Genomic DNA, 11,032 nt, shown 5'->3' on the forward strand with positions numbered 1-11,032 from the left:
CATTTTTACTCAAAGAACTTGTTTGACTTTGTTGATACATTGTCGCCCGAATCTTTAAATCGCTAATTCGGTTTTGATAACACACTTCTGGATTTTGTGAGGAGCTACGGCGCGGCCAAGCCGATCCTGGTTATATCCTTCTATGTTAATGCTGAGTGAGGCTGATTGTGCAATCCCCTTGGCTCTGTCTCCCTGTGTCGATGCGCAGTGTTGCTTGGCAGGCAGGCGGACAGGCAGCGCAGCCTGTGCCAACATAGCTGCCTATTGAGAGGTAACGCTATGGACACAATGTGAGCGACAGACTTGCTGTATCGACAGCTCCCTCTTTTCTGCTGTTGTGGCCAGAAATAAACCATAAATACCCCCCTGTCCAATGCCCTCTATGGCTCAACCCCATCAAACACCAAGTGGCTTTGAAAAAGAGGGACCAGTGCCACTTCCTAGCAGTCATACCCAGGTAAAGTCTCCATCCGGATGCGGGATCAATTGGAATGGGCTTTTAAGCATTTGGAGTCAGAAACTGCATCAATGAACATTAATGGAGAATTCTTACGCCGTGCCGTTTAGCCGAATTGAGTCAAATGTGCTTTGTGTCGTTCGCGAATTAACCTCCGCCCAACTTCATCACATCAACCACGATCTACTTGTAATTTGAATCGGAATTGAAAAACAACTAACATACGCTATTTACATACACGTACGCCTGCAAGTCATTTTGGAACGGTGACTGCCAGATCAGAATGTCCTGTATGCTCAGTTTTCCAACTGAACGCATAACGCTCAATGTCATTTCTTGGTGCGGGGGTAACTCAAAAGTGGAGGAGCCATTGGAAAAATGTCAGAACAGCAGAGTGCCCCGGAGCAGCTGCCCGCGGGGAAGAGCCAGGGTGGAGCCGGAGCCACATACAAGGTATTAGATTCCTGCACGTGCCAAAGAAGCCACACATCAACTTCTTTTCATCTTAACGTCTCACAGCAACCTTATATTTGTGACCTAGGTGGTGCTGTTTGAATGTGAGAACTTCCAAGGTAGCAAGGCTGAGTTCTCAACAGAGTGTAAAGATGTCCTGGAGAAGGGCCTGCAGAAAGTTGCCTCCGTGATTGTTGAGTCCGGGCCGTGAGTAATCTGTCAGATTCCATCTAAATTCAAAATATACGCAAGATCAAATGTGTCGTTTTGATCACATTGTTTCTTTTTTTTTTCTCCGCCCTCCGGCAGATGGGTGGGTTACGATCGGCGCGGCTTTAAAGGAGAACAGTTTATTCTGGAGAAAGGCCAGTACCCTCGCTGGGACACGTGGACCAACAGTCAGAACAGCTACACTCTCCTGTCTATAAGGCCGCTCAAAGTGGTGGGTATAGGACGCACTACGTTGCTAAGAATCTCTTGCCGATCAACATTGTCTTGCCAAGTCAGCATTCTGTGTCCGCTGTCCGTCTTCAGGACAGTGCTGAGCACAAGCTGCATTTGTTTGAGAATCCTGGATTTACCGGTAAAAAGATGGAGATCATTGACGATGACGTCCCCAGTTTGTGGGGCCACGGTTTTCAGGATCGCGTCGCGAGTGTCAAAGCGCTCAAGGGAACGTAAGCTCTCTTTCAGATTCTCTCGCTAGCCTGACGGTAAATATGCACTTGACCTTCCCATGCATGTTCCACTTTTCCAGGTGGGTCGCTTACATGTACCCAGGCTACAGGGGGCGCCAGTTTATCTTCGAACTCGGGGATTTCAAGCACTGGAATGACTGGGAGGCCCCTGAACCTCAGATCCAGTCTGTCAGACGGGTCCGGGACATGCAGTGGCACAAGAGGGGGTGCTTCTCTGCGTCAGACCCGGCCCCGCCTCCCACTCCTGCTCCGGACCCAGATCCTGCCCCGGCGCCCCCTGTTCCTACAACCAAAGGTTCCTAACCTGCCTCTCCCAAGCTCCACACAGAGCCTGGTCGCGGCCTTCACTAACCATGACAAATGCAAATGCTGCCTGTCCCCACAGAGGAGTGCCATATGTGTCCGTAGCCAATAAAAGTTGTTTGACTTGGAAATGGTGGTTGTGAATTATGCTCTTGTAATCAGTCAAAATGTAGATGACATGTAATCGTTGCAGGAAAGTGACTTTTTTTCTTGTAACTGAGACTATTCCAGTCTTCCACCTTTTTGTAACGTAGAGGCCACACAGTGTTCTGTCATGACACGATTGGCGTCAGTCAACGGTAAAGAAACTGTATCGAACTGTATTGAAGCTTGCAATTAAAACATAGAGCACCACATTCCACTCTATAGTCCTCATTGTCTGATCCATCACTCGCTTACCAACTTTATGGTATTGAGCTATTGTAAGCCAATCATCAAAATGCCAATTTTAAGATTACTCGGCCACGAGCAGCCCAAACGCAACTGAAAATATTTGATCATTCATAGTAATGACCTTCTCAGAGACTGGTCATCCGAGTACGTCCTGCAATGCTTTTTCTCTTCAGAACACCAGTAAGGAAAAGCAATTTTAATTCAAGCCATGTTCCAGAAAGTCCCAAAAATATTTTTGTGTCATGGGCAAAATGATATCACCCAGAGCCTAAATTGAGACATACGTATTTCTTAACTGTAAATCAAACTGATGAAGACCAGACCTCATTTGTGTGAGATGTTGAATGGGATATGGATAACCATGCATTCATTATGTTCATCATACTAGCAAGAATAACATCCGAGAATACGATATCCTAACTATTGCATACATTGTTTACTGTAGCTGTTCTAACGTCTTATGCTACCCAACTGTTCCATAAAATAAGAATCAGCAGCCACCACACAAAAAGTCATCTTGAAATTCCAAAAATACATCTTCTTAACAGTAAAGGAACTCATGCATTGGGTTCACCTCTGTAAACAATGCCTACTTTGCACAACAAAGGCAGCCGCTATTAAAAGGGGTAACATTTGGCAAAATCAAATAGCAATCTATCTTTTAATCTGAAATTATATTGGCAATTTGCCACAAATAAATAGTTGACCATCATAAATAAACACTGAATGAACTGATGAAAATAAAGTTTTATTTTTAACAAACCATTGTAAGCCCTCAAGTTGCATGTATCGTAAATTAGATGTGCCAAATTTCAGGAGCAGCATACAAACAATAGAATAATGTTTCAGATGAACACCACAAAGGTAAGGTTTTTACTTGCTGCGCAATACATGATCTCTTGAGGAATACTAGCAATAACATGTCTCATATATTTAGATATAAATAGCAACAATAATAATAGTGTTAAAGAGCTTCTTCTTTTTTTGCATAATTGTTTTTTAGAGGCTAAAACTAATACATGGGACTACAAACTGTTTACTAAAAGAGTATTTTAAAATTATTGTTTAACTTCAGTTGGCTTTGGTTGCCATCCTACAAATTCCCTATTTACATAATTTACTGAACATGTATTCCTTCCTCTACATGTTGCATTATGAACACTAATTTTCCAAGCGATGTCTCCCATAAGCCCCGTCCCAGGAATGTTCACTCTCCTCTCTCTCTCATTGTGGGTGGGGACGTTTTGGCGCTGTTTGTGCTGAATCATGGGGATATGGAACAATGACTGGCTGGATAAAACTGACAACTAATGAAATTACTTTGTGGGGGTGTGACCCCCCAGCGTGGGGGGTGGGATCTACACAGTGACCCCTCAACTCAGTCTGCCTGGCCTATGGCAGGCCTCTCTGCGTGCTGGCACGGTTACGGTGGGTAATGCTGGCAGAGTTTCCACCCCTGCGTTTCCCGTATAAATTGAGGGCAGCGCACCATCGCAACCACACTGGCACAGACTGGCACCGGTAAGACTTCATCTCCGTTATTCTGTATTTTGATAACCATTTCTGTGATGGGTTCAAATTAAATTACTGCGTTGCGCTTATTGACATATTGACATTCAAATGTGTTACTCTTACAAGCCAAATGTTTTCACACCTTGGATAAAATTTTATTTGAAGTGAGCCGTCATTCGGATATTTGCAGCTTTTGGTTGAAACTGGCAGAAGAAAGTAGAAAAAGGTTGCAAGAAGTGGCTATTGCCATGTCCCAAATGATGCACGCATGCTTTTGTTCTGAATGAATGCGTCGTTAAATAAATACTTCAGATCAGCAATTCTCGTCTAAAGGGACATGGAAAGCTAATCAAATAGTATTTTCAAATATTACAGTGTGTGTGTCCAGTGTTGGACTTTTATCCTGAAAAAAATGTGTAAAACATTGATAGGAGTCAAATTAAATCAAATATCTAATGTTCAGTTTTTGACAAGCAATTTTATTTTTGTGTATGTTGATTTATATACATGAAATTGAAAAAAAGCTGTATTGTCTCTATAGGTGCTAACGTGAGTTCTGTTCTTTAGCAGTTAGAAAGAATCTTTATAACTCTATATCTGACCAGCATATCAAAATGCATCCTTTGGACTGATTCAGCAGCTCATATTTCAGATAATGCAATTAGCTGTATATGTTAATTTCTGTCTACATACTGTAGAAGAAGTCATAAAACTAGCTTGTTTTTTGTTTCAGTTTCATCTTTGCCTATCAATTTATTATGGCCACAGACCACCAGAATCCTGCATCCAAGCAGCAGCAGCCAGGCTCCAGTGCACTCAAGGTTTTTTTTTGTTTTTGTTTTTTTTATGTTTTTAGGGTTTTTTATTGTTTAGTTTTTTTGCATAAAAACTACAAAGCATTCATTAATGGTCACTTTTCCCTTTTGGAGTCAGCCCTTGCGTTATTCAAGCATCCAGGTTTTCCCTCTGCACCTGATTGTCAGCAGCAACTTAATTCCTTAACCTTATGCTTTTCTTTCCGCTTTTGCCTCGCAGCTGGTCATCTACGAGCAGGAAAACTTCCAAGGACGGTGCCATGAGCTGACTGGTCCCTGTAACAACCTCCAGGAAGCTGGCGTGGAGAAAGTGGGCTCCATACTGGTGCTTTGCGGACCGTGAGTGTGGGTTTAGAGATGGACTCAAAGTGTAACTGAAGGAGGAGACGACGATGCGGGTTCATCACACAGATCACAGCCCTGCATGTCTTTCTCTTCATTCCCCTCAGATGGGTGGGATATGAGCAGGCGGACTGCAAGGGCGAGCAATATGTGTTTGAGAAGGGCGAGTATCCTCGCTGGGATTCCTGGACCAACAGTAGGCGCAGTGACACCATCGTTGCCTTCCGACCAATTAAAGTGGTGAGAAAGCTTTTTTTTTTCCTGAAAGTGAGTTTTTATTGATTTATTTTTTTGGTCTGAACAGTAACAGTATACTTGTACAAGTCCTCTCTACCCATTATTTAATCATTTTAAGCAGTAGAAGATTGATAGTTTCATTACCTGTCCTGTACTAATTACTATCTTTAATGGCTCAGGTAATGACCAATCACAGCACAGCTTGTGAATGTCAAATAACCAAAAACTAGAGAATATGTGAGCCGTGACTGGTCGTTACTTGACCCTTGAGCACATACGATCTCATTTTCAGTCACCGGCAAATGGAAAACACGCAGTGTACATGAAAAGTTAATTAGTTATTAGATAAAGATTTATTTATCAGATAAATGTTTATTTCTGAAAATGGTCATAACAATATGAATATGAATATATTTTTACTTTCAACCTCCAGCCCTTTGTTCAGTGGCATCAGCCCTATCAATGCATGTACAGTATACATTTTTGGACAGGGAGGACCAACATCCTCTTTATGTACAATAACTGTAAAAAAGTGATAATAGCAAAAGTATCTATGCTGTATATTTATATATTTATGAAACTGAAATAGGAATATTTTATATGTCAATATTAGAGTAGTATGACTTTCAAAGACTTTTGCATTACGGGAGTACAGGCTAAGCCAATCAACAAAGTCATTGAAAGGCTTGCAGATGTCATAAATTGGCCTCTTGCACCACCCAGTGGTTTTGGGATGTCAACACAAAATTTTGTATCGCACCCCGTTTGCGAGTTACTGTTGAAAGGATTCGTGCAAAAATCAGGGGAAATGCATAATAAAACATCAGCTGTTCAATATGTCCAAAAATGACAAGATTTCCAATTTTTATTGGCAATAAATGAGCCTGACATGGGCTGAATTTGACTATAGCGTGTGCCTCTCAACCTACGGTTTGCAAGCATTTAGAAAGTATGACAGCATGGCATTAGGAAAGTCGTCATGTTTTGGCAATTGAAGCAATATTTTAGCCTGCTAGAGTTTTTTTTTTTTTGGATGCTTTGGTATTACGCATCAAAAAGCCTGAGTTGGGTAAAACATTCCCTCAGGTGTTAAATTAATGTGACCCCACCGCTACTCCCCCAAAATAAGGTGTTTTTTCCAGCGCAACTGTGCATACAGAATTATTTACATTCATATACAAAGCATTGCCCCCTAATATTATTACAGGGCACACAAAAAGAGCCACAAAAACATCTTTCCAGGATAAAGGTTTTAAGCCAAATTAATCATCATCATGGCTCATTAGAAGGTCACACACTCTGCTGTTGCTTGTTTTCCTCCACAGGACAGCCAGGAGCACAAGATCGTCCTGTATGAAAACCCCAGCTTTGCAGGGAAGAAGATAGAAATCATCGATGATGACGTCCCCAGCTTTCACGCGCACGGCTACCAGGAAAGGGTTTCCTCTGTCCGAGTTCAGAGCGGGACGTGAGTCCATCTAAAACTGGTCACCGTGCGCTGCGATTGAACTCAACTAATTGCTGTCCTTTTGCTCTTTTGCTCCTGACAACCCAGTTGGGTGGGTTACCAGTATCCGGGCTACAGAGGCTACCAGTACCTGTTTGAGAAGGGCGAGTATAAGGACAACATGGAGTTTGGCGCCCAAATCCCACAGATCCAGTCGGTCCGGCGCATCAGAGACATGCAGTGGCATCAGAGGGGTGCTTTTCACCCCGTCAACTAAGCTAATGAGTATTTCCTAGTATGAACCTTGACCTCTGCAAGCTTACTCCTATCCAGCAATGACCATTTCCCCTCATTAGTGGCAAACTGCAGCAATAGGCCAACTCATTGCAGCTGTTGCAGAAGTGAATCATTTGAAGCAAATGAATAAATTCCTTCTTGCTTACATTCCTCCAAGTAAATGTGTCTGTGCCGTGAAAATGAGCAGAACGCGCTTCACCATCTCACTTTTTTAGCTGTCTGCTCAAGCTGTCGTCAGGAACTCAAATTTCTGCATGAATGCTGATGGGGAAACATAATTACAGCAAATGTTTGTATGACAGACCTAAGCCGTATCGTACATATAAAACAAATGAAGATAAGTAAGATACCACAATGTGCCTTGTTCTTCTTCACGAGGACAGGATTCAAACAGGGGGTTGTGGATAAGTACTACAAGAGGTCCTTAGTTTATACAGTCAATACATACAGTATTAAACAAAAGGATGAGAAGTCATACAGAGGTCAGAGAGTGTGTTGACAGCGGCACTATGTGTGCACTTGCAACAAGAACAGTACATGCAAAATTTGACCATTATTATGACTAATCCATCCATTGTGGTCAGATATGCTATCTGGAAAGGATTTGTTGCTCAACAACTCACACAGACAAATATTATGGGGATTTTTTTATGCTTGTCATTGGGCAGCGCCCACTAGCAACAGCACTCCAGTGATGAGTGCAGATTCCAGTTGGGTGGTGTGCTGCTGTTAGCACTTGGACTAGGGTTAGGGTTAGGGTCTTTAGGGTCTTTTGATGTCACCATAACGCTGCTCTCAAATTGATCATTTTTCTCTTCCTTTCATGTCACATTGTGGCACAATGTGCAAGGTGGATTTTTTTTCCTTTTTTTGTCAATAATGATGAAAAACTCATCATTTCCTCATCCGTAGCCAAAGCATAGAAGTTTGTAGCCAAAGCACATAAGTTTATGATTATGTTTTTTAAATTTCGAAATTTAATTGACACGTAATGGTCAATTGTCTGTAATGTTAAAATGGCAAAGAATTGTGTTACTTTAGTTTGAATTTTCTTTTTTCCATTGTTTTCTTTTCATGTAAAGTTCCTCTTTCCACCTATCAGGTTGTTGTAGTATATTTTTGCATTTTCAGTTTAGTTGTATTCATCTTTTAGGTAGACCGTTGGAGAACATTCTTCTATACATTTGACTTTCATGGCGTCATCAATAGGGTGCGCTGTTTAGGATTGGACTTCCGGTGGCTCATTGAAGCCGATGGACAACATCCGCAGTTATCTAATCACAATGCTACTAATAAACGTGCCGATTTTCTCTGACACTAATTAATCCAGCAACAGAAGTCCACACTTTTATTCTGTTTTCGTTTTTCATCTTGGCATTCATTCTAACTGGCTCCGCTTGAACGGTATGAAACATTTTACACAAATAGCAATCCGCGCTAACTTAGGCTGTACTACCTAACGAGGCATGCACATCGTCAAAGTGGAACTTTTTCAACATTATCAATAAACGTGTAGATTACTACTTTATATCCATCTTACGCGAACCTAGATACATCGTTTTATTATGAAGAAAACAACTGTTAATTACGATGACAATAACGTACGTTCTTCTTGCATCAACACGTTCATGTTGACTTGTTTAGACACTAATGCACAGGAAAGGTTTTTCCTGTTTGTTTCTTGGCACGCTCCTTTTGTAAATTTGCACGTCATTTGCAATTCATGTTGGGCATTTCCCCGAAATAAGTGAGATCTGATGGTCATTTATTTAGCTTTCGTCGACCTCTCGATTTATGGGGTCTTACATGTTTTTCTACAAAAAAAAAAACAAAAAACAAACAGGCTACTAATCAAGAACATGATAACAACGTATCTATACTTACTCTATAACAACTTGAGCACCCCTTTATACAGTACACTTTAGGCCTACTGTCTAATCTGATATTCTGCTACAGGTATGCAAACATCAAAGACAAGGCTATTTTTGAAATTGAAAATGCCAGTATTACACCAGAAAATGTTTGCTTGTTGCATGTGGATTGGTGTCAACCATATCATTTTCCAACAGCCAAGATGCCTGTCCAGTGCAGCAGTTGTGCTGAGAAGCGTGCCATGCTGAAACGTCCCAAAACGGGCCACTCTTTGTGTAAGGAGTGCTTCTACCGGGCCTTTGAAGAGGAGGTACATCAAACAATCGTGGCGGCCAAACTATTCCAACCCGGTGAAACCGTTGCGATCGCTGCATCTGGTGGCAAAGACTCCACGGTTCTCGCGCACGTGATGAAGCTCCTAAACGAGAGGTACTCGTACGGCTTGAATCTCATGCTCCTCTCTGTGGATGAGGGCATCACTGGTTATAGAGATGACTCCTTGGAGACGGTGAAGAGGAACCAGCAACAATATGAGCTCCCGCTAAAGATCGTCTCATATGAAGAGCTGTACGGCTGGACAATGGACGCTATTGTGAAGCAAGTGGGACTGAAAAATAACTGCACCTTCTGCGGCGTGTTCAGACGACAGGCGCTGGATAGGGGAGCTGTTATGCTCAAAGTGGACAAGATCTGCACAGGTAATGCCAAAGCAATCTAGAATGTTTTGGCATACCGTATTCTAATTTCAGGATTTTTCACAGTATTCTAATGGTAGTACACTATTATATTCTAATGCTGTATAATGTATAATTTAACATCACCACAAGACTAACGTGTGTTTGGCGCAGGTCACAATGCTGATGATGTAGCAGAAACCGTGCTGATGAACGTCCTCCGCGGGGACATCGCCCGTCTACGGCGTTGTACGGCCATCTCCACAAACAGCGAGGGCGACGGGGTGGTACCACGCTGCAAGCCTCTCAAATACGCCTACGAGAAAGAGATAGTTTTGTATGCTTATTTCAAAAAGTTGGACTACTTTTCCACCGAATGCATCTACTCTCCCAACGCTTATCGTGGCCACGCAAGGACCTTTTTAAAAGATCTGGAGAGCATACGTTCCAGCGCCATCATTGACATCATCCATTCGGGAGAGAATCTTTCCATACGGGATGGCGTGAAGATGCCTGTGCAGGGGACTTGCAGCAAGTGTGGCTATATCTCCAGTCAGACGTTGTGTAAGTCCTGTGTGCTGCTGGAGGGTCTGAACAGAGGCTTACCCAAGCTGGGCATTGGAAAACACCACCGCTTGCATGATAAAATTGTCAACAATGAGCCGCTCACTGAAAAGGAGGAGAGGAAGTTGAAAGTGGTTGACATTTGACAACGGTATAATTTTCATTTCTCTGAAATGATCGTTGATAATACACAAAACTGCTACCTTTATTGATAATATTATCATGTTTCTTTCCTCCATGGATTTTAAAATTTGCCGGCCATTGCCAATACCCATGAGCAGTTCATGTTGAGCTATATACATGCCTTCATTCAGGTATTCAACTTTCTATATTGAAGTAGCATGTGAGCGCATATTTCAGTTTTCCACCTGTGATTGTTTAACTTCACACAAATGTAGTATACAAATGATTTAAAATAAAACCTTTTTTTTTAATCTAGTTTGATTTCTATTGTTTCTGACTGGACTTAATTTAACTTTTTGAGTCAGTGGATGTTGCAATCATGTGACAAAAACCCCATTGAGTGTCATGTTTTTTTTTTTTTTGCACTGAAAATAATAACATTATATTTTACAATAAGTTATTAAGTTAAAAAAACGCATACCCGATTACCATTCTACTTGTAAAATACAAATGCAGTTCCTCATCCCACATGGTTATACAAAGCTCCTTGGAAAATATCTGGGGGTTGGGGGTCTTCAGACAAAACGTCAAAGAACACTTGCGATGACACTTTAAAAGGGTGGGTGGGTGAAACACATTTTCCTCGCACTAACTGACCGATTTGTTCAGGGTGCACCCCGCCTATTGAGAGGGGGGGGGGGGGATCACATTTTGTACACTAAATAGGATTCCACAAGCTGCAACGCCCCTTCTCTCCTCATCAAAGCATAAAACTAAAGAAAATCGTCAGAAGGTTACGAACTCAAATGAAGCGTGAAGCATGGAAAAACATTTGTGCTGCCAGA

At 41.9% G+C, this 11,032-nt stretch overlaps 3 protein-coding genes across 3 annotated transcripts; all 3 read left to right on the plus strand.

Moving 5' to 3' along the window:
• The first annotated feature begins 345 nt into the window (after positions 1-345).
• On the plus strand, positions 346-2,267 carry LOC148430064 (beta-crystallin B3-like). The gene is made up of 6 exons (XM_088431357.1): positions 346-457; positions 817-910; positions 999-1,117; positions 1,220-1,352; positions 1,445-1,587; positions 1,668-2,267. Exons 2-6 carry the CDS (start codon positions 836-838, stop codon positions 1,909-1,911), a joined length of 714 nt encoding a protein of 237 aa, XP_088287483.1. The 5' UTR covers positions 346-457; positions 817-835; the 3' UTR covers positions 1,912-2,267.
• A 1,486-nt stretch (positions 2,268-3,753) lies between these two features.
• Positions 3,754-7,101, plus strand: crybb2 (crystallin, beta B2). The gene is made up of 6 exons (XM_088411996.1): positions 3,754-3,825; positions 4,550-4,637; positions 4,852-4,970; positions 5,081-5,213; positions 6,536-6,678; positions 6,766-7,101. Exons 2-6 carry the CDS (start codon positions 4,575-4,577, stop codon positions 6,932-6,934), a joined length of 627 nt encoding a protein of 208 aa, XP_088268122.1. The 5' UTR covers positions 3,754-3,825; positions 4,550-4,574; the 3' UTR covers positions 6,935-7,101.
• An 826-nt stretch (positions 7,102-7,927) lies between these two features.
• On the plus strand, positions 7,928-10,502 carry ctu1 (cytosolic thiouridylase subunit 1 homolog (S. pombe)). The gene is made up of 3 exons (XM_088411985.1): positions 7,928-8,358; positions 9,024-9,524; positions 9,675-10,502. The coding sequence occupies exons 2-3, from the start codon at positions 9,029-9,031 to the stop codon at positions 10,208-10,210; spliced, it is 1,032 nt and encodes a 343-aa protein (XP_088268111.1). The 5' UTR covers positions 7,928-8,358; positions 9,024-9,028; the 3' UTR covers positions 10,211-10,502.
• The last annotated feature ends 530 nt before the right edge of the window (positions 10,503-11,032 follow it).

This window comes from Hippichthys cyanospilos, chromosome 1, assembly GCF_059441005.1.
Source record: "Hippichthys cyanospilos isolate Australia breed blue-spotted pipefish chromosome 1, RoL_Hcya_1.0, whole genome shotgun sequence".
In the NCBI taxonomy this organism is placed as follows: domain Eukaryota; kingdom Metazoa; phylum Chordata; class Actinopteri; order Syngnathiformes; family Syngnathidae; genus Hippichthys; species Hippichthys cyanospilos.